Source organism: Solea solea, chromosome 1, assembly GCF_958295425.1.
Source record: "Solea solea chromosome 1, fSolSol10.1, whole genome shotgun sequence".
In the NCBI taxonomy this organism is placed as follows: Eukaryota; Metazoa; Chordata; class Actinopteri; order Pleuronectiformes; family Soleidae; genus Solea; species Solea solea.
The window spans coordinates 34,333,683-34,361,449 of record NC_081134.1 but is presented as its reverse complement, the minus strand read 5'-3'; the positions used below and the strand labels follow the sequence as shown (position 1 = coordinate 34,361,449).

General features: G+C 43.4%; 1 protein-coding gene across 4 annotated transcripts in view; it reads left to right on the top strand.

Annotated features, from left to right (window-relative positions):
* Positions 1-27,767, top strand: part of dlgap1b (discs, large (Drosophila) homolog-associated protein 1b) — a 118,209-nt gene that overhangs the window by 78,591 nt on the left and 11,851 nt on the right. For 3 of the 4 annotated variants that reach the window (XM_058631292.1, XM_058631284.1, XM_058631310.1), the window contains exons 6-8: positions 485-699; positions 5,418-5,595; positions 8,204-8,459. In XM_058631292.1, coding sequence (XP_058487275.1) covers positions 485-699; positions 5,418-5,595; positions 8,204-8,459 — 649 coding nt within the window. The remainder of the gene's footprint in view (positions 1-484; positions 700-5,417; positions 5,596-8,203; positions 8,460-27,767) is intronic. The other variant, XM_058631302.1, reaches the window with a different exon arrangement.

The following is a 27,767-nucleotide window of genomic DNA, read 5'->3' as shown; positions in this document are numbered from 1 at the left end:
TCACTTTGGAGCTGATGCCCGAAGAGCCATTTACAGTGGGACTGCAGTGCTTCAGCTGAACAAAACCCCCTTTGTTTTCTCCCTCTCTCTCTCTCTCTCCCTCTCTCTCTCTGTCTTTCTCTTCTTGATTAGGTATCTGGGCGATAGCTTTGCCTCCTCTTTTATTTTTACCGTCATTAGTGTGTCTGAAAGGTCAGGAGAGCAGGTAGAGGCCACGCTACTGCAACATTTTGTTAAAATATTAAGTTCCCTGTATTTGGCATGCGGCACAGGAAAGACAAAAGACGGCCTCCGGCATTTCAAGACCTTATGGTATGATCAAGGAAAGGCACTAATTCTGTTGTGTGATACAGGGCAGGATATCCTGCATCCTCGATGTGTCCATTTGTCAAGTTGTGGAGCGCACCTTCATGACCTCTGCAGTCTGGAGGGGGGGTGACCCGCGTCCACTCCCTCTTTACCTTATCTCACTCCATCACCACAGGTGCCTCAGGACGACTGGAGCGGCTTCTCGCCGCTGGGGAAGGACGATGAGATCCCGTGCCGGCGGATGCGCAGCGGCAGCTACATCAGAGCCATGGCAGAGGAAGACAGCGGCGACTCGGACTGCAGCCCCAAGCCCTCGCCCAAGGTCCAGGCGCGGCGGGCGAGTTACCTGAAGGCCACACAGCCGTCGCTCACGGAGATGACGACACTCAAGTGAGTGGAAACACTTGTTTTAATGTCAGTTATTCCCGTTTAGACACAATTTAGATTCTACAGTTGTTTACACATCAGGAAACAAAGCTTGACCGTAAGTGCACTATATGCTTTTAGCTAATGCAGTTTAAATTCCCCCGACTTCATGAACTAGACGCTGTGCTTAAATAAAACTGTAATTATGTATTAAGACAGTGTCAGTGAAACCTAATGCCACACGATAAGTTTTGATTTGCTTATGAATATGTAATGAAATAAAAGCCCCACGGCTCAGAAAATAATTAAGTTTGCAAGGTCAACAGATTTAGATTTAGATTTCTTTTGAGGAAACATTTTACTCCATCGTCTGAAAAAGCTCTTCATCAGATAGCTATGACTAATATCTAAAACTGTCATGTGTAGCTTTGAAAATAAACAAAATAATAACAACACTCTCTGTGTTATACGATATTGCACACAGGAAGTGATTTTTTTGTTGACAGATGAACAGCAACATTGCTCTGGTCAAGTGAAACATCTGCAAACAGGTTGAAATATCACTGAAAACACAAAGAAACGCCCACAGCAGAAGTGGACAAGCACTTTGATGTGATAATAACGTGTTCTTTAGGCAGAATAACATCAACAACAGCAAATATCACCAACGCTTTCAATTCACAAGACCATTAAATGGCAAATTCTTTGAATGGATAAACTTGTTTTTTTTTTGTAATTCAGCCTGAGAAAATGACTCTAAACTATTTCAGTGTTTTGGTTCAGCCTGTGGTCAAATGGCAGTTTGCTGTGAAAATGATGGGAGAGATTAGAGGTGAAGGAGATGGAGATGGAAGATAAAGTGAAATCCAGCAGCAGTTCCCCTCGCGTCGCAGTCCTCGACTCCATTTGCCACAGTTTAATTACCTGCTCTGCAATTACAACTTATACACACTTCCGTCGTCATAGCTGGCCTCTGTGTCTCTGCAATCACACACACACACGCACGTCGAACAGACTGAGTCTTAATTAAAAGTATAAGAAGCCTCTTCATGTGCGCAAAAAAAAGTGCTCAAATGTTTGCATGAAATGCACGGTGAGCTGAGAAGCACGTCAGATATTTTCTCTCTCTCTGTCTGAGTGATCTGCGGTTGAAAAAGCCAATCTTTCTTATTTGAAGAGCTTCATGAAGCCGTTTCTTTCTTTGCGTTAGACGTTCCCCCCCCCCCCACTTAACAGCTCATAAAGTATGCAGCCGCACCAGAGTCCATCAAGAAGAAGATTTATCTAGTAAGTGTTTAAAATGAACATCGACTCGGCTGACGTGAGAAGCACGCATACACGGTTTAAACTGCAAACGTCAGGACACGGAAGGATTTAATAATAAATAGATAAATGTTGGGGGGGGGTTTTGTCGCTTCAGGCATCTTTCCTAACAGAAATAAAAATAATAATGATAATAATAATAATAAGAGAGGGCTGAAGGAGCTCCTTGCTGAGATGTAGTAATGTGGCAGCACTGGCAAAAAAAGAGGTGAAATGAGGCAAGAAATGGCAGAAATTGGATGATCTTCTGGGTTTTGAAACAAATGAGCACACACACAGGTTGTGCAGCTATCATTTTAAGGACTCTGCCTAAATAAAGCATTATTCCTTCACATTAACCACGACCAGTTCATCATTAACTAACCCCTATCTTAAGATAATCACAATTTAAAAACCTAAACTTAACCAGTTCCTTAGAAATCAGGTTCTGCCTCATTAGGAATCAGGTTCTGGTCCTGACACGACGGTCTATGGTGATGCCAGAAAAACGGTTCTAAAGAGGCAACAACAAACACACAGAGTGATTATTTCATTGCTCACTTTCAGCTTTTACCTTAAAATGAATTGTTTTATATCATCTGACGAAGCGATCGGCTTGTTTTCAGCTCTTTGTCGCTCTACTGCCGTCATTGTAATGATGTCGCTCTTGTTACTTTTGTGAGAGCAGCTTTATTATGACACACGAGTGAGTGTTGGACATGACAACCAGAGACCTATCTGTCGTCATTTAATATTAACTCTTATTTTTTTTTACGACCGCGCAGCCGTGCAATGGTGGCCGTCTGCTGTTGGCGCACAGCACTGACTGTCGCTACAGAGCTGTAATAAAGCGAGATGAGAGGAGCAGCAGCAGTCACTGTACAAACACACGCTCGCGGCTAAGTGTCAATGGTGCAGCTTGGGGGCCCCGCTAACGACTTGAATTTGGCCCCGGGAAAGGGCATCATCGTCTGGCTGAACCCCGGTGGAAACGAGCCCAACTGCAGTGCTGCACATTAGCGATAGAGAGGGAGGCGGAAGCAGCTGACATCTCATCTTCACACTGTGCTTTTGGGAGCTGGCAGAAGCCCGTGTTACACTTTGCAGTGATTTAATAATCAGCTTTGTTGTTCCATATGTTTCAGAGGCTGTTTGTTGACGTTAGTGTCCTCGACTACAGTTGGCTCGTGTGAGAAGTTGCAGGATTCTAACCTTGCTTGCTTGTTAAAAACACACAGTGCACAGACAAAGCCTGTATTTAAGTTGCGGGGATTATTCCCGGCAGACAAATAAATAAGTACACAAGAAAATTACATTTTTTTTTTCTTTTTTTTGCTCCCCTCGTGTACCGACAGTGAATTTCCACATATTAATTTAATCCTGGCTGAGATTCGACGATTTGATCTGACTAAGAATAGATCTTCCTGTCATTACTCGAATGACTTTTATTTGTGGAGAGCAGAAAATGACAACAGATGGAGAAAACAGGAGAAGGTAAAATGGGGATAGACAAATGGGGATGAAAATGTACCTTGAAGGGGTGCTGTATATTAGTTCTTTCCTCTACTAAATTACTATTACAAATAGAATTTGATTTAAAATCCTATCTCTTTATTAAACAATATGCCCAACTTTTTATTTAGATGAATCACCTTGTAATTGTTTAGATGTTTTTAATTACATATGAGAATTTCTGTCTTTAGATAGATGAACATGAGAAATGTTTTCCCTTCTTTAGGTTTTGTTTGAGGATGATTAGTAGAAGAATTATGATAAAGATATTGGTTATGGGCCTTTATCATTTGAAATTCTTGTTAAACTCTGGGTATTATGTTGTTGGTGTTTTGTTTTTATATATATATATATATATATTCAGTTTTGATGTGTTCATTGTATTGTTATTGGTGCTACAAATAGGACAGTGTTTAACTAATCCTATGTCGGGGTTTGCGAGTTTGGTCAGACTTTGGGCGTACGGTGCTGCTGTTGAAGCTTCCGACTCGGAACTTGGAAATTCTGACTCGGAACTGGAATGAAAAAAGCACAAGATGAAGAAGAAAGAGAAGAAATACAGAAATCAGCGGAGACAGCCTTTACTCTTGACTGGCAGAGGAGCATGAGTTCATTAAGGACACTTGTTCCATAGGTGGACTCTCGTGGAGAGGCTGACCTCTCCGCCTTGGGTGGTACTGATTACAGGCTGCATGTGCCATTCAAGTTGCCACAATAGAAATCATTGGTCCTGTCTGTAATCAGCCCCACAGGGAAATCAAGGTGGTGGGGGGGATGTGGATAGAGTCGTGGAGGCAGATTCTTCTCTTCCTCGTACTTAATTTGTCGGTGCATCACCCACAGTCACGGACTCCAGGAGGCTGATGGGCCTGATGCGTATGAACCTCTGAGGCTGAGGATTTACGTCAGAATCTCTTTTTCAGGGCTTCACAGAAGCACCTTTTCATCTCTGTCATTGACCCACAGCAAATGTTAGAAAGGAAGACGATTGAACTGTGCTATAATAGAAATAGAAGAGTACTATTTATTAACTTCATTAATTATTGGTTAATGTTGATGGAAATATGTATTTTCCAGCTCCGTTTAAATTTGCCTCCACTGTCCTCTTCTCTTCATCCTTCCATCAAAGAAGGAGTAATCTAGTTTGCTTGGCTGTGGTAACGCCGCTCTATTTTTAGGAGGGAATGCATAATTAAAGCAGACCTGACCTGGAGGCAGAGAGTTGTGTGTATTTTATACACTCCCACTACGAGATTGAGGCGGCGTGGAGCGTGAAACATACGTTTGCGCTGTACCTTGATTTGAGGAGAGATGTTCTAATCCGCGCTGAAGTCGTATCTCTCCACGCTCGGCGCTCCCTCTGAGTCGGTTTAGTGGGTCACGATGTTCACCGAGATGAAAGTGAGTCAGCTTTTTAGGCTTTTATTTCCCCTGATTAATGGATTGTTTAGCTTGCACCAAACACACACACACACACACACACACACGCATGTAGACATAAAGCATCAAATAAGGCAGGTGAGGTAACTAATGAGTCATCTATTCATCTTTCTTCTATTTGTCACAGTGTATGTGTGTTTTTTTTTCCATGTGAAAGGATTTCCGTGTGAGTTCTCGCTGTGGGCTGTTGTAGAAAGTACACGTTGTTTTCAAGGGCAGACTACATAAGCTACTGCAAGTGTTTCTCAATAGTCCTGCGCTTGTTGATTAGATAACAGTGTCTCCTGAAGCAATTGTGGATTGATCCCCATCTTTGAGTTCACACACACTACACTCGCCCTCTCTTTATCACTTAATCTCTGCCTCTCTTTCCCGCCCGCTCCTTTGTCTCTCACAATTTGTTTCTCCCCCCCACCACCACCACCACCTTTGACTCTTTTTCTTTCCTGTTTATTTATTTTTAACTCTCTTTTCTTCTCTCGTGGCAGGATTTCCACAGAGCACTCACCCAAGTTGCAGATCCGGAGTCACAGCTATCTGCGGGCGGTGAGTGAGGTTTCCATCAATAGGAGTCTGGACAGCTTGGACCCAGCAGGGCTGCTAGCCTCGCCTAAATTCCGCTCGCGAAATGAGAGCTACATGAGAGCCATGAGCACCATCAGCCAGGTTAGTGACACCCAGGTGCTCATGCTCCTCTTTGGCCCTTTCACCCCCTCCCTGTACCTCAACTATTGTGTCCAATGAGGTCATGCAGGAGGGGGAGGAAATCCAATTTGTAGACATCCTGAAGGCCTGAACTGTCAGAATTATTAGTCCACGGTCCGTCAAAGAAGGAACTGTATACCAAAACCCCAGTCTCCCAATTAGTGTGTACATCTGTGTGCTCTCATATGTTTGCACGTGCGTTCAGATTCACTAATTAAACAGGAAAAGGCAAACCAACCCCCGTCCTATCCTTCTGCGTAGGCATAGTTTGTCAAATCAGATAAGGAATCCTTACTTTGGCATCTATTATGTGCGAGACGGGGGGAGCATAAGCACGCAGCCATATGGATTTTATGAATAACTCAAGAATGCTCCAAATAATGATGGACATTTCCCAAGAGATGCTGAACTAGTACATAACATATGTAACATAACATATGCAATCACACGTTTTTTTTCCCTTCGTCGTCTTCGTTTTTTTTTGCAGCGATGCAAATTCAAACATTAAGACGTGCATTGATTTTCTGGCTGTTTTTACCTCACCTTACTTTTCCCAGCACTAAAATCCCTCCCGTTGAGGTTGATTAATGGATCTAAGTGAAAAATACAAAGTAAAATAGTACTAAATTATACAAATTCAAATGTCTCAAAGTGGCGCTACATGCCCCACAGTTCCCGCTCAGAAACTCAGAAATAATAGTGACACAATTCATTACTTTCCGGTTTTGTTTTTTGACTGATGATGAGACAAATGTTTGCTCTGTCTGCTGAAAGAATTTGATATTTTTAAGTTTAATGGTTGGTAGGAAGACCTAAAAGGGCGCTCAACATGCTAACAACTAGCCACATGCTAAACGGAAACGGCCTAGTACTGACGAGCTGAAAGGGAGCCATTCGCAGACACACTTCATTCATAAATCCATACTTGTATACTGGGACAGGGACAGTCGTCCACAATTGGACAGTGTAGTCCATCTACAACTGCAACTGTGCATGGAAACGTATTTAGACGCCAGACCGAGCACTGGCAAATAGGGCATACTGTTAACCACCTTCTTTTTTTTACCAGGTTCTCCTTGGGTGAAACAATCCCAGGTGCACCCATTCATTTTAGTGTTAAAGGAGGATTTATTGGCACGGCTGCTGTAGAAGTAGAATTAGACATTTCTCATTGTGGACTTTGAGCACAGCCTCATACCTTACATTTTTTGGAGTGATAGAGGAGCCGAGCTTTGCTTTGCCTCCTATAACTGGAGATATGGACCCCCCCCCCCCCCAAAGCCCAAGGGCAAAATTTTGTCTCACCGGATGAATAATGCACCTATGAGAAAAGACACTTTCAAGACCTGGCAGTCCTGAAGCAGACCCAGAGGAAAGTGATACACTGGCTTCTATTAAAAAAAAAAGAAAAAGACAAATGTGCTGCTCAGATTTCTATCTCACTCACTCACTCTCATATTCAACATGTGTTTGCGTAGAGCATGCGTTAACACACAAAATGTGCGTTAAACCGAGGTCCACAAACCTTCCTGACTCCAAGCTTTACAGTGTTTACTCACACATGTCTGACCCTGCACTCTTCCTCACTGACAAGCACCCAAACTATCAGCTTTACCTCCTGACTGCATCCCATTCCTGTGATCTGCCTCCCTGTGCAGATGTTTTGAAAAAGCAAAACAAAGGCAGCATCAAGGAATGGAATGGAGCCGCAGGTTTTCTGCCCCCACACATCCCAGTCTCATTTCTCTTGCCAGTAGTTTTCTCAGTTTTCTTGTTTTTACTCTCTAAAACCCCCGCTTTGATGCACTCGCTGATCATGTATCGTCCTAGTTCCTCAAGTCTCATCCCAAATCCTGCCAGTTCCAGTCTTGACATTTGCTAATTCTCACCTTTGTTATCAACACTTCTATGGCTCTGTGAAGTGCTCTCCTTATTTCACTTTTTCCTCCGATATACAGTTCGTTTGTAAGCATCTGCAGCTTTTCCCACATAGCTCAAAGCTTTCTGAGACAGTGTCGAGGTAAAAGTAGAACGAGCGTACTCCTAAAGTAAGTGATGTGCACAAACAGAACTCAGAAATGCACACAGTTCGCTGCAAATTCAAATTCTGATTGCCTTTCCTTAATGGAGATGGGTGAATTAACTCACACCTTGTTTAAAGGACCATTTTCTCCGCGGGAGGAGAATTATCCTCATCAGACACTGATTTCATTTGTGGCAAATATCTTAAGTCTACCTGCTTCATAATGCGCTAATACGGGGAAGCTGTTTTCTATCGCACTCCCCACGTTGTGATTTAAGTGTGTGTGCGCACATAAAACTGCCTAGTGAAGCTTTAATCAGTGAAATAGCTCTGTAACAGCTTTCCTGGCTTTTACTCCCGTAAAATGTAGTCAATTCTACTTTGTGTGTTGCACTGTGCTGGTGTGCACCTGTGCATGTTTTCCCTTTTTTTATTCATCCCTGTGCATGGAACTTTTCTTATTTATCTGTGGGTTTGCGTGCACATGACTATATGTCTATCTATGTGTACGTGTGTGTGTGTGTGTGTGTGTGTCCTCCTCGACAGGTGAGCGAGGTGGAGGTGAACGGGCAGATCGAGGCAGTGTGCGAGTCGGTGTTCAGCGAGATGGAGTCGCAGGCCGTGGACGCCCTGGACCTCCCCGTGCCCAGCTGCTTCCGCATGCGGAGCCACAGCTACGTGCGTGCCATAGAGAAAGGCTGCTCGCAGGAGGAGGAGGAGGGAGGCGTCGCAGTGGGCAGCAGGAGGAGCAACTCGCCGCCGCGCACAACCACCACCGTCAGGACCATCCAGAGCAGCACAGGTTGGTCGAGACACGCACTGAGCTGGCACACGCGCGTCTGCTCATGAATATGTAAACGTGCATATTCCATAGGCCATTATAAATTAATATGTGTATAATTTATGCAGCATGTGTATCGTGTGAGCAGAGAAAAATAAATACAGTAGAGCTGCAGCTGCTGCAAAGGCACAGGATTTTATTTCTTAACACTATTTGGGGAAATAGTGTAAACATTGTTATTGTCCAGCTGACCACCGACTAGCACCACACACTCATACACGATCTCATGCCATTATTTTCCATCTGACCCAGTTTTCTTTTCAGCTCCAATATAATGAATGCGGAGCTGTTTTCCCAACATAAAGAGTTTTTTGGTGCTTTAAGACTCAGTGGTGGCTGGGTCTTATTTTAGTCCTCTTGTGTGCTTCATGGTCTGGAGCATTCAGGCTTTCCTGCATCACCGCATGCAGTATTGATGCTGAGTGATGCTGGCACCCAGCGCTGCGTGCGTCTGCGTTTCCCACTACAAAATCCAAAACGTCATTCCCTCACGCCGCGCGCATTGAGTCATCGTAGCCTGACGCACAATGGCTTTCTCCTCCGCTCCTTTGTCATTATGCCAATTAAACGACAACGTTTCCCCAAACCAAGCTGACAAGGCCACAGGCAGCTAATTAAACACATTTACTGCAAATTGAAAGCATGGCAAAACTAGTTCAATCAATTCAAATTGACTCTGAGCAAACATTTATTTAATGCCGTTTAAAGTTTCCCACAGCAGCCCCCCCCCCCGACTGTCACGTCTCTCTCCAGTTCATAAAAGTAGTCAAAATATGAAGTTGCACCCAGGTGTTAAATTGTTAAACATCTTATTGACAGTTGAAGGTACAAGGATACAATTAAAGGCAATAGAGAAGTGAGTTGATTGCTCTTTGTGCAGTGGTAGTTACTGATCTATAACAGGAGACTGATACGATCAAAGAGAAAGGGCACGGGGAGCTTCTTCCCCTGAGGAAGGGAGAGATAATGAAAACCATCTATCAGATGGAGCGTTTGTAGCGGCTAAACTCTGGTTTTTCGGGCTCAACAGATGCTCTGTGCTGCTGCTGCTGCTGCTGCTGCTGCTGCTGCTGCTAAACATGATACAGGTGCTCTTTCTTTCTCCACTCCATCCTGCGTCTCACACAGGCATTGTACTTGACCTGTGGTAGTTGCCATTAATGTAGTGATTTGTTTTATTACAGTATTTGGCCATAATGTTGCGTTACTGCTGTTTTCATATCGTTCCTTTGCTTTAACTCGCATCAACCATATATTACATAATGATCATAGTTTTCCGATTTCCTCCCTGAGTGAACAGTATATTGAATAGCCACCAGGGGGCGTCTCTACTGGCTTCCAAAATAACTCATGGCCCTGGTATACTCGCGCGTCAGGGTCCTGTAGTGTCTCATTTCACCATCAGGTGGCGGTACAAGTCTGGGCACAGGGAATAGGATGCTGCTACAGCTACCTAGGTCGAGGTAGCGATGACTATCCTTGACGAAGTCCTACTTCTTCTGTTGTCGAATAGTTTTTTCTGCTTGGTGAGCTTATTCAGTTTGCACATGCACCGAACGTGCATGGAAGTAAACATCCTTCTGAGGAATGTATGGTCTCATTTGCTAGTTTCCAGTCTTCTTCAATGGCACACGATGTTAATTTTGTAAATTGCATCGTCCAAAAAGTGTCTGGTTACAGCTGACACGAACATCCATTTGCAAAATGTCTTTTTGGTGATGTCACGTCCGGTTTTCCCTCTTGTTTTCCTGAATCCTTGACTTCTCATAAAGTCAGCTGTTTGAAGCACTTTTGTGTGAACGTCTGTAATTTATTGAATACCCAATCATTTTCCGCCTGATGATGAGATAGTACAAAAAGAACCCATTGGTCTTCCTTGTGGTTGCTGGTAATTTCACACCGGGCAGTCGTATCGCCGCCTTACATAGCTCATTGTGTTGGGCTGACCGCTGACCTTTATTTGCCGTCGACCTAATTATATCCCGGAATCAGCAGTAACTGAGGCTTTCAAACGAACATGACAGGGAGCCTGGGTCAGAGCAGTGTGTTATAGGGAGGGCAGTTCACTGTGGTTGGTCGTGAAGGGAGGGGATTGATTCAGATTAATGTCATAGTTGTGCTGCTGCACAATTCATCACCTCCATAGAGCTCCAGCACTGAGTCGTCAGTCACTGTAATTAATTAGCCTCCCTCTCCTTTTTCTTCTCCTGGGGGAAGACTGTGATTGAAGAGGAGGGGAAGAAAGAGAGACCGGAGGAAGAATAGGAAAAGATCTCGGTCTGAATATCTTTTCTTGTCCGTCCAGTAGTTTTTTTTCTGACTTTTACATACAGTGTGTTTTTCCTGCCACCTTTTTGATTGCTCGACACTAAGCCGACATTGCTTTTCATCTGCTCACCTTAAAATTCTACATTTACAGAAATTCCATATAGCCATCTGTATTTACTTATGTAAGGATCCTGGTATTATTTCCCTTAACAAAGTGACTGAAAGAGTTTTCTAAGTGTCTGGAAAGCAATCAAACACTGAGCCCGTCAAACTTTAAGTGACCTTCAATTACAGGACTGAAGCAGTCAATTAAGCAATTATCCAATCAAAGAAAAAAAAAATGAATCTCTACAATTATAGTAATTATTCTAAGAAACATCCGCTCTCCTCCAGTAGGAGCCTTTTCGGTGTCTGACAATAGAAGACATCTGAAAACAGCACCTTAAATAATGAAGATAATTGTTATATTTAGTTGGTTCTTATTTATTTGCGTCTGTTTTAATATCAGAACATTCATAGTTGGGAAGCTAGAATGTGATGACGATGTCATGTGCACATCATGTAAATGTGCTGAAACACTACACAAGCGTTATACTTTGCCTAAAGTACACATAAACCACACCCTTTAGAGAGAAAAACGACTTCTTACATAACAGTATGCATGATACAATCTCATATTCATGACGTCAGAGCTTCCTCCCTCTCACACCGAGTAAACGATTTTACAGATTTGTTTACATGTGTTGTTCTGTGATGCAGGATAAACATACAGTATATATATATAAACTGACATTCCCACACACACGCACACATTCTTACACTTCACCAGAAACCAGCTGGAAGCCTGAAGTGAGAAGTGAACACGTTGTTGTGGTGAATATTGCATGAAGTTCCTGAAGAATGGGTCAAAAACAGGCCCGCACTTATGGTTTTCTGCTCCCACTTGTGCCGACGGCAAGCAGCCAGAGTTTCACACAAGCGCGCACAAAGACGAGTTCTTTCAGCATCCGTTCGCACTTCCCTCCAGTCGGCCCCGCTGCTCCAGCCCATTATTATTGATGATCTTTTTAATCCTGAGGAATGAAGTAAGGGGGCGGCCTTTGATCTCTTCTCTTTGAACGCCAAGTGACTGGTTTGCGATTGCCTTCCTTTCTGGCAATCAAACTGGCATGTGCTCACACACTCGCTAACCCACACAGACACTCACACACACAGGTTTATGCAGATATTCTTCTTAGGTTACTCCATTAACTTCAATTCGTTTGTACAACCTAAACAAAGCATTATGACTAACTTTAACCAGTTAACAGAGGTGGAAAGTAATGAATTACATTTACTCGCATTACTATAACTACATTTTAAATCAGATCCGTTACTGAGTAAGAAATGTTGAATGGCCGGAATTAAAAAATAAATAATAAAGATCTCGTACCGGAAACTTTGCCAGTGAATGACGAGGACAGGTGAGTGACGAGGACAGGTGAATGATGAGGACAGGTGAGTGACGAGGACAGTTGAATGATGAAGACAAGTGAGTTACGAGGACAGGTGAATGATGAAGACAAGTGAGTTACAAGGACAGGTGAATGATGAAGACAGGTGAGTGACGGGGCGGTGAATGATGAAGACAGGTTAGTGACGAGGACAGGTGAATGATGAAGACAGGTGAGTGACGAGGACAGGTGAATGATGAAGAAAGTTGAGTGACGAGGACAGGTGAATGATGAAGACAGGTGAGTGACGAGGACAGGTGAATGATGAAGACAGGTGAGTGATGAGGACAGGTGAATGACGAAGACAGGTGATTGATGAGGACAGGTGAGTGACAAGGACAGGTGAATGAAGAGGACAAGTGAATAACTAATGCCCAACCTAAACCTTAACCTAACCACAATTCCAATCTTGGCACTAATCTTAACCGGTTCCTCGGAAATTAGGCTCTTGGGACCAGGTTTTGGTCCTCATGAAGACTACTGGGACCAAAAAGATCAGTGTTTATGTCAATAATGGTCCTAAAAAAAAAAAAGGGTAACAAATGAAAGAATACACACACGCACTTACCTCAGACAGACACGTTGGCCCAGACATCAGCTCCTTAGGTTCGGTTGAACAAAAACCTGGAGGTGATCCTCCCTCTAAAGCTTTGAAAAAATCCATAGCAATCGGTTAATGTGAGGATTTTGCTGCCTGTAAGCTCCGGCGCCTCCACCCCACGTCGTCTCCAGTTAACGTATCCTTCACCTCCTCTCGCTGCGTTGTCTTCCCCTCCCTTGGCCTTTACACACAACAGCTGCCTTTTCACAACAGTGGGGTAGGTGTGTGGGTAACCCCACCTGTTGTTTTGCTTAGAAGAATAATGAAGCCTCATTTACTCACAGGTATTGAATCTAGGAAATTTGCCATATTGCCTGTGTTCCTGTCTCCTTAGATGTCAATTATACAGACTCTCTTTTTTTCCCCCCGCATATGAATTTCAGAGGTCCTGAGTTATTCCTCCTCTTGCTCTTAGGTTACAAAACTATGTTTAATTTAATGACTGTGAATTTCCACCAGACCCGGACAGAGTCGTCACGCTCAATCAAGCGTTCCTTAAGTCATTCCCACCTCTTAATTTCATTTTCTGACACATCTCTGGGCACAGTTTTCTATTTACTCTTATGATACAACACCAAAGAAAAGATGCAGTAAATCCAGATCATATTGTTGGCTCCCCTCTTCTTAAAGGTTATTTCTTTGGGGGAATGCAACATAAAAGAGCAACGATAAAACATTTCTCCACCAGTTTATGAAGACAATCGTTGAGGTTTGAAGCACACGCTGCTCAATAACAGGACGGAGAGTTTCTAACGAGTCAAAAGTTTTCAAATTAAAACCCTCATCAGAAATAAATGACATTTGCCAGGAATGAGAGAAAACAACGAAGGATGTCGGGTTTATAGTTCAAAGATAATTTCAGTTTTCCAGGATGTAATTTTTTTTGCCTAGTTCCCAGATTAAATAAGCAAGAACACAGTTTTAGTTTCTTTATCTTTTACTGGTCTGTTGTGTGAAATGTCATCTTTATTGCACAAGTGACAGTAGAATAAGTTTTAAAGCACTTGTCAGAGGTGACCGGTGATTTGGTGACCTTTAAACAGAGTCATGTAATCTGTTAGGCCTAATTTATGTTCGCCTTCTTCTAGTGGATGCCAGATTTGAAACATTTACAGATGGTGTATAACTCTTAGAAAGTGTATTCGCCAGATACACTTATTTTACAGGCAGTATATATATATATATATATATACAGTATATATATTTATAAAATCTTACTATAGTGGATTTCCAAACTTAGTTTGTCTCCTTCAGTCTTGTAAAACCGCTTTCCCTGCACTGCAAATGTTTTTTTAAGGCTTTACTTTAATTAAATCAGATGGTGCTCCTCTGTAGTTGCAACCACTTCACTGTACAGTACCACAGAGGGGAGTAAATCCTGTACAACACTGCCCCCAGGGGCTCAGTATAATACAACACTCTACCCATGTCTTTTTACAGTGGCTGTGTGTGTGTGTGTGTGTGTGTGTGTGAGTGGACAAAAAACTACCAGACAGCTTGACCCAATTACCAATCACTGCCATCACTGGCACTTTTGCAAAAAATGTCTGTTCTGTGAGAGCGTGTGAGAGTAAATATCTTTCGAACTCCCCCCCCCACCCCGTGTGCTAAATAGAAGTGGCAGCGATACAGACCACTGAAGTCCGCTTAAATCAAAATCCCACCGAGCATTGGACCAGATACCCCCCGCCCCCCACACACACACACACCTCCACCAGCCCACACAGATTTCCCAGAGCCAGGCTGAAATGTGTTTGTCATATGTCAGATTGACTCATATGGTATTAAAGTGCAGGAAAAGACTGCTCAAGGGTGTGTGTACTGTCACTGTTGCCTCTTTGGGACCTTTACAGGCATAAAACCTGGTCTCAATGAGGCAACCTGGTGAGGTTTAAGGCTATAATTTGAATTGTGTTTCGGTTAAGGTTAGTGCGAGGCATTCACTGGTTATGGTTAAGGTCAGGAATGAAGGGTAAGGTGATCATTCCAAATTAATTGAAGTCAGCGCGGCAGCAGCACAAACGTGTGTGTGTGTGTGTGTGTGTGTGCTCATTAGTTCTGAGTGGTTCTCCTGTCAAGGTGTATTTGAGGAGGAGCACAGGTGGAAGGTCCCTGTGGAAGGGTTAGGTCTGACAGCTTTAACACTGAGCCGAGTTCCTTTGTTCCATGCTGCTCCTGTCAGTTACTATAGATCCGGCCATCTGCTTTCCTGCTGTGTCTTGCAGCAGAGACGAGGGTGGTGAGCTCAGAGTGTAACGTTCCAACTGAAGGCTTTTGTAATCTATAAGGTGATCATTTCTGCGAGATACAATATGCAAACAGAAATTATGATAATTAAGGAGCGCGTCTAATATTAATCTGAAATGAATCATTGTGGTGTAAAAAATGCTCCAAGGAAGTCAACTGCATCAGTCTTTGCTCAACCACAGGGTGGCAGTCATTTGCCTTTTGTAAAGGCTTCAGTGTATCAGTGTATCACTATAATGTTGTTTTTAAATTAGTTTTTAAGATTAAAATCTATTCATTGCACAAGTAGACACTGACAGTCATACTTAAAGTACATCTCAAAATAAAACATAATATGCATATTATATGCTATTATATAGTATCTGAATCCAGAACCTTTATACTCCAGCTACACCACTAATAGCATGGCCTCTGTAATAGTTCTTGAAGTTCAGATGTGCTAATGTACTTACTGCAGTCGCTACTTTTTTCTTTTTAAATATTTTGTTTGTAATTTATTTTTATTTTTAACAAATAAAATGCTCTTAGTGTATTGAAGACCAGATCAAAAAAAAGAAATGCCTAAATTCCAAAATGTAAGAACTCTGAACACACAACATATGAACGCTTTAACAGCCAGAGAATTTGAACATTTGAACCGTGAGTCACGCTTTGCATTTCTAGTTTACAGAACAAATCCAACCAAACATGTAAAGTTTAACAGTAACTAAAATCTTCTTTGAAATTACTCGTAAAAATGTTACTTTTTGAAACTTGCAAACTAAACAGAAAATATTTTAAAGCTCCAGCATGTAAGAATTAGTGAAGAATAAGACTCCTCTGCTCATGTCTTCCTTTTCACAGGCTTGTCTATGCCAGAAACTATGCTGTCTTCTTTATTTGCTTCTGCTTCAAAGTATTTGCTGATTTGTCCTTTTGGGCTGCAATGAAAATTGTAGAGAAGAACATGATGATGATGCGAATTAACTAAATAAATAACAAAAACAAGCAGAAATGAAATTGCTAATGTGACAAATGTAATGTATTATTATTAGTATACACCCTACACGCACCTGCTGTTTATTTGACCCATCTCTGACCTTAACAAATACAAACTGATGACATGTTTTTGGACAATTTTCCATATAAATAATAAAATAAACAATAGTGGGGAAATAAAGCATGTGTTATTAAAGATTATGAGGCCAGAAAAGGGGAAAGTTGTGGAGGTTATTCCAGTAAAGTTTCATCATGAGTGTGCGGGACTGTCCCACCCAGTGCTGGCTGTTATTAAGTGTTTGAATAGGGCGGGGGGGGGGCGATCAAGGCGCGTCCACGTCCTCACATTAGATCCAATATCGTCAGAGTGAAAGAGGAATAGAGGCAGAGAGAGACGGAGACGGAGCTTCAGTTGGTTCGGCACGGTTCGGCTCGGCTCGGCTTCCCCCTGCGGTTTAAATGACGCTCCTTCGCCGCGTGTACCGTGCGCTGCTGAACATGTGTGACTACTGGATCCGTCTTTGTGAGTACAAGCTACTGTTGTGTTCACTGGTGTTTGTAGTGACTGACTGACGGCGCGAGCCGCTGCGTCAAAACGACGAGTTCAGGCAGGAACTAGGGCAACCTGATTTTCAAAATAAAACAGTCCATTTTAACGGGGAACAAGTAGCACGTTGTCCGACAAAATTGTGACGGACTTTGTCCAGTTAAGGTCGTTTGAAAGTGTATACAGTGGATAAATAAGCGAGGCATATAAGGCCAACAAGAATATTTAACGGAATTTAAAATGCGTCATTGACTATTATTGTGAAAAGCTGAACCGGACGTCGTGTTCAGCTTGACTTCTTCCACAGCCCAACCCATGCTTTCTGCTTATTCATGCCTCACAGGGAAATGGATGAGTCCTCTTCAAGTAATAAATGTTAAATAATAGGTTAATGGGAGGCCACGTGGGGAAAAAGAAAAGATTTATACAAAATCTGGAATATATTCTTCTTTTTTTTGTCTCGTGATGATATTTTATAACAAAACTGTTTAGTATTTATTAAAACAGTACAATTATGTTTAATATCTCTCTGGAGTCGTGTTTACTTTTCAGGTCGTAAACCTTAACCTTAGATAAATCTCCAATGAACATTGAGATTAATTCATGTGAAAGCTGTAATATTATAAAAAGAGTTTGGCTGTTATATATCTGAACTAAACTGCTACATAAATCAATTGAGGTGAATATTAGCTAAATATGACTCTGTGGAGTCATAACAACACAAACCACTATATCATTGCCAGGAAATAATCCTTCTGCAAGACGTGAGATTACTGAGATTAACCTACACATTTCCCCATTTATGGTGGCTGGGAAGTTCTGAACTCTTTCCAGCTTCTGGACTATTTTGGTCTCATATCTCTGATGGGGGGGGCGGCAGGTGTGTACGACTGGCACACGCACGAACACACACAGCTTCTGCTGGATCCTATTATTTAGGTCAGACGTGAGGTTCCTCTGGAGTTAATCTCAGACTTGTGTCGTTGTTGAAATGATAATCCAGAGGACATGGGGGTACGTGACACTGGTGACACCGGTGACACTTACCAGTTTGAGGCTGTGAGGGTGAAGCGCAGCCCTTCGTCGCCCCAACTGTGTGACAGACGAGACAGTCGCGTCTCCTCAAACTGACCATCTGCGTCTGAGTGAGTCATGCGCACTCTCCAGCTCATGCATGTCACTGATGCCAGCTATGCCGGCCTGTGCCGACTCGCCCCTCCAGCTTCCCCCGCTTTCTATATTCGGAACAAGGTCCAAGACCACGCTGAGATCAACATTCCGTAACACACGTCATGAGGCGCGTACATCACCACGGATCAAACTAGGCCTCAGTCATGTCCTGTATGTCCATGTTGTGTAGTGTTTAAGTAGCAAAGGCATTCCATGTATGCTGAGGGAATGCTCAGCTGTGGACACATGGATCCAGGAAGGCCTGAGTCATTATGACACTAGATTATCAAGCAACTGTGAATTTATGACTGTGTCATTTATTGTATTTGAATCACAATTTCAAAGAGCACCCACATTTCCCTGGACTTTAAATCAGTAGCTTTTATGTTTTTATTTATCCTTTGATATGTGCAATCTTTTTCTCTCCAGCTGAATCACATTCACGTCCCCTGTACCTACTTTACCCCTGTGGGATGATTAGTTCTCCCTCAGTCACATTCACAAATCGCACCGGTGAGTGCGTGAGAGCAGCGGCCTCAAAATTGATCCAGATAAATACATCTGTTTTCTCGGGGGCACGGTTACACAGCTATAAATTTGAGCTGCCGCCTGTTAAAAATGCATTGGCATTTAAAGTGATTGTGCGCTAAAAGGTTACGCGAGCGACTTTTTTCCAAGCTGGCGAGATTATTTCAAAGATTGTTTGCTATAGTTAGTGTGGTGCAGTGGCGGATCTAGAAAATTCTACATGGGGTGGCAAAGCGGTGGCAAGAGATCTTGGCAGGGTGGCATGTAAGAATCCCCAAATGTAAATGGATTTAACAGAACAAACAGAAAAGTACTTTATTATACTTATTAAGTATTAATACGACCCTCTTCCTCCTTTCAATAGGGATAGGGATAACCTTTCAATATCCCAAACAATATCATCCACAACAATATAATATAGATGCAGGGCAGAGCCACCGCAGCAGATTCACTGTGTGAGCCAGACTGTGAATGGTGCACTGCACGTTTGATGCAGGGCCGTAGTTAAGTGGGTCAGGGGCCTAAGATTATATTTACAATTATTCACTTTCGGTCAATTTATTGTTTGTTTCAATGCTTTGAAAAGCTTGTGGACATAGTGGCGGATGTTTTTACAAGGTAAAGAACACAAAAGTTAGGGGGGCCGCTGGGGGCACCCTGTAGCGCCACCCCTGGTGTGGTGGTGTGTTTTATTGAAAAAAACCCTTCTTTTTTTTTTCATGTTATAGAATGAAATAGTTATTACTTTGCCTGAAAATGATTTTGAATGCAGCTGCACTTTAACGTTTATATCCTCAAGTTGATGTTTATCCTCTTTGGTCCTCGTATTGCTCACTTCTACTCCGACTGGAGCAGCTCCCATCTGTGTCTCATGAGCAGTAATTATTGTGTTATCGTGTTAAATATGAGCTGATGAAACACTTGCGGAGCAGCTGTGCTGCAGTCGGTGGGGAAAGGTAATCGTGATTACCTTTAATTGTGCTTTTTCTGACAGATATTGCACAATTCCTCTCGATTTAGAAGATATACAGTATATTCTTTTCAAGTCAAGGTTACGCGAGTGATCACATCAAACAGTTAAGAGAAATTATCACACCATTTAAGTATTAAACTTCTAGATATTTAAATACATGTATGAGCATGTAAAGATGTGAGTTACATTTACAGTTTCATAGGAAATATAACAAGACTTAAATTGCAGCAGTGTATGAATGGAATGTGAATATATGGAAGTACAGTGTGTGTGTGGGAGAGACTGTGTAGTCGAGTGTAAAGTGCTTTGAGTCCATTTGTACTTGCCAAGTGAAAGCAAGACACTTGTTCTCCACTCAGCAAGTACAAAAATATGAGTTTACACATAATTACAGTAGCTTTGGACGACGGGAAACTCATAAACATACTCGAGAGTGAAGGATGAGGGGGAGGACTAACAGCAACAGTGATTCCCATTGAATATTCTGTATTTTTAGGGCTTGTATTAAATAAAAACAAATTAATAGCAACATGTAACACGAGTACAAATCTACTCCTGTTTGTTCTTCTGCTCTTTTACCAGCCTCATAATTCCTATATGTGCTGCAGCCAAATTCAGTTCCAGGCAGCAGTAGCCCAATGGTAGAGGGAGTTGTCTTTCAACTGGAGGGATGTGGGTTCAATTCCCACTAGTTTTGCTAGTTTACATGCCGATGTGTCCTTGGGCAAGGCTCTTTAACCCCCCCAGAACTTTGAGTTCTAGAAAAAGACTAGAAAAGCGCTATATAAATAAATGTACATATTGTTGTTAATTAAACTATTAAGCTATAAATATAGAAAATAGATGTAATTGGATTTGAAGTATTTCTTTAAAAAAAAAAGAAAAAGAAAATTGTGTTAAATTGTGCCATAAGATGTATAACAAAAACACCCTCCTTTAACATTATAATACGTTTAAGTCTTCATAAGTAGTGTAGCTTATAGAGCAGAAAGGGAAGTTTTATTCATGAACATACACCTGCATCTTTCTGTGTCACTGTTTTCATGTTGATAAAAAGATTGTTACATAATAAGAACGAAAACACCCTTAAATATGAAGTGAAAATTAATGACACCTTGTTAAGGTGTTGCCACTGTTCCTGCTGTCACCTCATTTGTTGCATAACCTTTTTTTTTTCAATTCCATTTCCTCACCACTAGAGGGAGCTGTACCCCTACTTATCGAACCAACCCTAATTGACTTCTGATGTTTCACCACAGTGACTCATCCCCGTACAATGCAAGCTCCACCACTGAGATTCTACTTTTAAGGTTCCTCTCGGCACATTTTCTCGCGTTATCAACACAAACGGCGTGTTTGTGTACATGGATCACAGCAGACGTGAGTGTGTGAGTGTGTGTCACGAGTGACAGCAGCGCTCTCTTTGATGCACATGTGCCTGAGACACAGAGATCAAACGAGGTGCAGTGACAACGCTGCTCAGGAATGCGTCTTCGAACTCCATCAATCCCTCCTGCTGTGCTCGTTCCTCGGGCTCTATCTATCTCACACACACACATGCACAAAGTGTTTTCTACTTCCTGTTCTGGCGTTAATTACAGGCACAGATAAAGCCCTGCCTTAGCAACAGCATGTGCCTCCGCATGTAGAATGCACCTGTGTGTCAGTGGATCAAAGGTGTCATCCACCAGGGTGGAATTATTCTACAAGAGAGATGTAAATTAAACAGTCCTCTGGTGTCATCTGTCTTCTCTGTGCTGCGTCTCTCTCACCTGCCTAATACTGTCATTCCTCTTACTTTGATGGTGCATAAGAAGGTGTGTTTGACAGGAAACCAGGGCTGGGCCGAGGCATGTGGTAACACACACTATCACGCGCACGGCACTGCCCGTGGAACAAGGAGGAGGAAAGAGTGTGTTCTCTCAGTTGTGGTTGGCAGCTGTAGCTTAGTTTGAGCTTCTTCAGCATGTGTGTGTGTGTGTGTGTGTGTGTGAGCTCGCTCGTGCACGTCTGACTGTACGGTGTCAGAGTGTCTGTGTGTGGCTTCAGTGTTTGCAGCTGTGGGATCAAGCCCGAACTGGGAGCTCGATGTGGGTAAACTGTGATTTGGCTATCTCCCTTCCTGGAGGAGATAAATCCGAGCCATGCTGGTGTGTCAGCCACTCAGTAATTACTTCATCCTGTCACGACTGTCTGAGAATGCAAGCCAGTGGGAACTTGCACTGTCGCTCTTTCATTGACACGAGGAGGGGGAGAGAAGAAAAAACCACTCAGCATCTCTTTGTGCGGCTCAGTGTCGGCTCAAGTGCGTTAGTCATTGCATAAACACAGGGGAATGAATTTAGATGAACTCCAGCATCTGTCGATTTACGTTATCTTTCACACTTTCATATTATTACTTATTATAGAAGTTACTGGTTTGATTCTGCCCTGTAGATTTGTACTGAAGTAAACCAGGCTCCTTTAAATCAAACGTAAACAAGAAAAAGGGGGGTGGGGGTCAAATCCTCAGCTTGCAATATAAACTTGTTCACTAGATGTCACCGTATCCTCAGCTGCCTCAAAGTCTGTCAGTTTGGAGCAATCTCAAGCAACCTGTAAGTGTTGAATAAAAGCCCGAACAGCGGTGTAATATTGTGCGATCATAAGTAACCTATACAGATGATCTGCACCTGCAGGCACTCGCTGAACAGTTGCTTCATCACTGTGTCACTCATGTATAATTATTGTGTACTTCCATGACCTGAATAGAGGAGAGAGGGAGAGAGAGAGAGAGTGACATCCTGCCTGTACATGCTCTAAAGCAGAATAACAGTTAATGGGATAAATCTGCGGGACTTAGAGCTTTGCTCTGCGGCTGCTCGGTGTTTGTGTTTACTTACGACTTAATTGGTCCCTGGCCTTGTTATGGCCCCGCAACGCTTTGATTGAGGGGCCGTTATGGGGAGGAAGAGTGGCCGTTTGGATGTCTTTTGACACAGGAAGTGTGAAGCGAGAAAATGCCATTCATTCACGTCTCTCCTCCTGCTCTCAGTTTGAGAAACAAGGGGGGGGGGATGAGAGGGAGGGAGAGAGAGAGAGGCACAGGGAGGAACTGACAGGGCTACGGCAAAGACAAAGAATGGCTGCGGCATTGCTCTCCTGCTGTCCCCCCCATTCTGCAGAGAGAAAACACGCCAGAGTTTCCTGTGAAAAGGCATCGGTATCTATCATTTTCCTCCAGGATTATTCCCCCCCCCTTAAAAAAAAAAAAAAGTCAAGCTGTAAAGAGCCCACCTGCCGTGTTAGATCAGGTGGACAGGCGCTGATCTGTCAGGTAGGGCCTGTCCCTTTTCCTCCCCTTTTTCTTTTTTCCCCTCTTCCTGTCTGTGTTTTGGCATCACAGAGACCAAAGGAAAAGCAAAGCCCCAAAAGGATTTCCTCAGCGTTGACTGTGGATGATCCTCATGGCTCCTGCATGCTAAAGCTGGGCAGGGCCTGCACTGCACTCAAAAGCCCTGGGGGAATGAAAAACATAAGAGAGGGTTGAATTAAATCTCCTCCGAGGACATGGAGGTTTTTCCCCTTTTATTTATTTTTTTTTTTTTTGCCCTAACATATTTCTGTGCTTTGTTCTCGTTGCAGAATTATTGGGAAGTTTGGAGACTTTTCTTGACAGCTTAATTGTGTGGTGGAGAGTTCATGATGCTTTCACTGTTCTGGAGGGGAGGGAGCGTGTTGGAGTGACTCTGAGGAATGGTGCATGGCTGTAAGTGGGTGGTTTGGGCTGTGCAGTGTGGGAGGCCAGGCCCTAGTGCAAATTAAAGACTTCTCTGTGAAAGTCCCAGACTCAGCTACAGTAATGTGTGTGTGTGTGTGTGTGTGTGTGTGTGTCTGAGTGACTGAGCCTGTGTGCAAGTGGCCGGCGGGGAAGACTCCCAGCCCTCCCTCTCTCTCTCTCCCTCTCTCTCTCTCTCTCTCTCTCTCTCCTTTTTCAGTTTTTTTAACCAGTCATTAAAAATAAGCCACAACTCACCCCGGGTACACACTGAGAGACAGCGAGAGGGAGAGAAAGAATGCATCTCCTCTTTCCCCTCCCTTTTCTTTAAGCTTTGCTGCTTCACTAACCAAGTAAAACAGAGAGGGGAAGGGGAGGAGGGCGGAGGTTTGTGTTCAAGGGGACTGATTCCACTTGGAGGTTTTTTTAAGACGCACACTCTGAGACCCCTCCCCCGGGTAAAGAGTAGCAGGAGCTTTTTTTTTTTTTTTTCTGTCCAGGAGAGAGAGGGAGAGAGAAAGAAAGAGATGAATGGGCAAAGGAATGCAGGAGACAGACGAGTGCTCTCAGCAGGAGAGTGGGAATGCTGGAGAGACTATTGTTTCTCCCCCCCCCACACGTTTGTGCAGGGAGTGGATGTAAACACACAGGAAGAGAGGGACGGGGAAGAAGGGTGAGAAAAGTCACACCTGAGAGACAGCTCCGCGTCATCTCTATATGTATTCTAATATATGCTGCTGCACATTACTGTGGACGCACACACACACACACACACACAGATGCACATATACATGCAGCCAGTGCCTATAGCTGCCATCTCGTCTTTCTTCCGCCCCCCTCCTCTCCTTCGACAGGATGTATAGGGTCAGCGGGTCAGGACTGGAAACCACAAAAGACAGAATGCGTCAGTGTAGCCTGGTTCTTGTTCCAAATCCCCCTTTAGCCCCCTGTTGTACCTCCTACCTTTCTGTCTCTCCTAACTTTCCATCTCCCTCCCGCCTGCCTAGTCCCTCCTCTCACGTATATATATATATATATAGATATATATATATATATATATATATATATATATAGGAGAAGCAAGAAAGCCTGACGTTTGCTTTTGGGCCCAGATGGCTTTAGCATGCCTCTGGCAGTGGTTTAAGCCACCAGTGTCTCTTTTCCCCTCCATGTGCAAGTGGTCAAGACAAAGAACGTCAAACAGAAAAAGGGGGAAGGAATGTGGGGAGGGGAGAAGGGAAGAAAAAAAGAAAAAAAAAAAGAAGCCAGGACTGTGAAACAACACCCGACCCTGATGTTTCACGGCATTCCTGGAAGAGTAAACTTAGGCGCTTGTAAAAACTGCCGTGCAGCTTTTCCTGTGACTTTTCCTGCCCAGTCATTTTATGAATCGAGTTATGAGTTTTGGAGTTAATCTCTGGAGTGCGTGCCGCTGGAGGGGGGGGGAAAGAAGAAGAAGAAGAAGAAGAAGAAGGAGAAGAAGGAGAAGAAGTGAACTCTTGACCACATTCTGCTGCATTTATATGTAAATAGCAGCTGCAGCAAGCAGTGATCCTTCATGTAATGACATGACACTGGCATTGTGTTTTGGGCCCTCCTCGCACTGAAGACTCGCTCTGTCTGGCCCTGGCGTCCATTACTCCCCGGGCTTGCGGTGGTGTTTTCCTGTCCTCGGCTGTAACTGTATGACTTCCATGTTTTTATCAGGGAGCCGTGTTTAAACACTCGGAAACACTGTGGTGGCAACATTGCCGTGTTGTTGTGGTTATTTTTAGTCTGCCAGACGCAGGACTAAGTGGCTTGTATTATCCTTTCAACAACACCAAACACCTCTCGCTCTCTCTGTATGTGTGTGCTCTCTTCCTCTTCCTCTTCCACTCCCTCCATCCATGCGTGTTTCATATTATGACATGATGTATCTCCCGAGTTGAAAGTAGCCCCTCGTCAGCGCTCAGTCACAAATCTAGCTGCGTGATGTTGCCTTTAAGTATGTTATGACTGGTGACTGGTGACTGCGCCCGGCACATAGGATGTGTCACTCCTCAGTGGGAGCCACTCCACTCTTACAGTCTCAGCAAGTCGGTGGTGAGCAACACTGTGGGAAATGAGCGCAGTGAAAGCATGCGTGAGATGTGTGGGTGTGTTAGCTTTAGCGTTAGGGCTAATGCTCAGGTTTATGCCCAGTGAAGCAGATGGAATTTACAGGAACTGAGGGATACGGCACAGAAGCAGGAGTTTATCCTCCGCCCTTATCCCCTCTCTCACCTCCTTCTCTCCCTCTCCATGTTGAGTGACTATTCTCTCTCTCTCTTTCACCCCCCTGCAGGCAGGTCTTTAGGACAGAAACAAAAGAGTGATGTGTCTCTTCATGTGGTCGTGGACTAGCCCGGCGGTAAAAGCCCTTGCCAAGAAGCAGCGGAGAACAATGGAAGTGGCTTGAAGCTGTCACAGGATGGTTCTTGTCAAAGATGAATAAATAAATAAATAAATGGGACTGAAATGTTTCAGGAGATTAGCGCACATGCCTCCGACCGGGACTTTTTTCGATGACACCTTTATAGCAAATCCTGGATAATTACACCTGCAAACGCCATCTAAATGGTATTTACAGTGTCGATGCTGACAATTACACAGTCCCTTTGATATTTCAGAGTAATATTATGTCAGTTGCGTATTTAAAAGCATGAAAAGTTTGTTTTGAAAAGAAAAAAAAACCCCAAACATTTTTATTTCCCCATTCCTCTTTAGTTTTTAAACATTCAGTATGTCTCCATGCTGCCTGTCACTGATTGACAGGACGAGGAGAGCGTCACGCAATAAAAGAGGAATGCAGGTAACCAGGCTGTCTCTCTGAACTTGGAACACAGGAAAGTGGGTTAAGTGAAGTGAGTCTGTTGCCTAACAGGGAGCAGCTGCCTGCCAGATTTAGCGGTGGCTGACAGTTGTAAACACGCTCTTATCTAGTGATCCAGGAGACGCAGGCCTGCCAGTGCAGTTGCCCGCTGTTGACACGGGTTTCTGTCAAAGGGGGCACACTGAGCACACAGTTCTGTTGATAGCACCGCCGGGCCGAGGACACCAGAGGCAACATTTATCATAACGTTTTGTTTTGTGCTGATACGCACGCTTGTGTTTCAGTCGGGGACAAAAACCATCGCATTTAAAAACTCAGCAGTTGTTTACAACCGTGCGCTGAAAACTCTCTCACCGAAAACACACTCGCATGTGCTAAATATACTTCTTTAAAAAGCCCTCAGACTGCCACCTTCCCCTCTCGTGGGCGCACACACAGTGAGCTATTGTGTCTGAGAGATTCCAGGCATCTGGAAAGCAGGAACCCTCTCCAGTGACCTCTGACCTTCTGCTGGCTGAGAGTCGTCGAGTGAACATGAGGCTCTCTGTGAGGCCTTCAGGTGACTCAGAGGACTGTTAAAGCACTGTTGTGTGTGACGGCGTCTCTGCTAGTCCAGAGAAAAGCTTTACTCCTGGGTTTAAACTGTGTTGTAGTTTTACCAGTGGGAACATGGGTTATTATTAACATCACCAGGCCGCTCTGGTGGGACTAATGCAAGACCCGAGTGAATACACTGAACTTCTTCCTCTTTGTCTGCTTCATTTTTGGCAGGGACACGAATGAAGGTGTCGTTTTTGGCATCCGGCCGTTAGCATAGCCGTTAGCTACGAATGTTTTTATTTTTTTTACGACCCAATCTATTTGATATCATCTCACTTGAACCAGGAAATGATGACGTTCTCAAATGTCTTGTCAAAATGATTCAGTTTTTAATGATTTCTTTTTTAAATTAACATTTAAGAAGCTGAAACGATCAGAAATCTTGTTTTAATCCTGAAAAAAGCTTCAATCCCATTAATCGATTATCAAAATAGTTGAAGATTAATTTAGTAATCGATGAATTGAGTAATTGTTTCAGCTCTAGACATAAGTAAACGTCCTGGTCTGGGGGTAAACAAACTATTTATTGTGAAAGAGGCTTAAAGGTACAGTGTGTAATTTAGCAGCATTTATTTCTGAAGTTTGTTGGAGATCCTGCCTTCAAGTCAAAACACGAAGTGGCTTGAGTTTGTCCATTGTGGGCTATTGTACACCATGGTGTTCCAAAATGGAATAGTTTATAAATGTGAAAAAAGCACAATTCATACAAGCAGGTTATTGTACACTTATTTTATCTTTAAATTCTTCCAAAATCATTTCACCTACATGTTACACACTGCACCTTTTTAAAAACTCTTCCACTGGAAGCCATATCGCGTTGTATGAGTGTGTTATTGTGTTGCTGCATTGTTCTCCACATGAGCAAACACGCTCCTAATGTCACACGTCGTCAAACTGTCAGGTTGTTTACATCTCATGACCCCGTTCCTGCAACACAGTGACAAGCCTCTTGACAGCAGTCCAAGTAAAACAGGTTGGTAGAGTTCAACATTCACCTGCACAAAGCGGACGCCTCGGGCCCAGAAACAATACTAAATGGTCATTAGCGGCACAGAGGCATTCACCGTTGCTTTCTCCGCGCAGACAGCCTGGTGTGTTTCTGATTTCAGGGCTGTGCTGGCTGTGGCCCATTACTCCTGCTGTGCTCTCGTGTTGGCTGGTGTTTGGGGCCGAGTGTCAGTGCAGCTGCAGTGTATTTTGTCAGGGTAAACAAATGGCCAGCAGAACACCTCCCCGCCACCTCTTACCGTTGG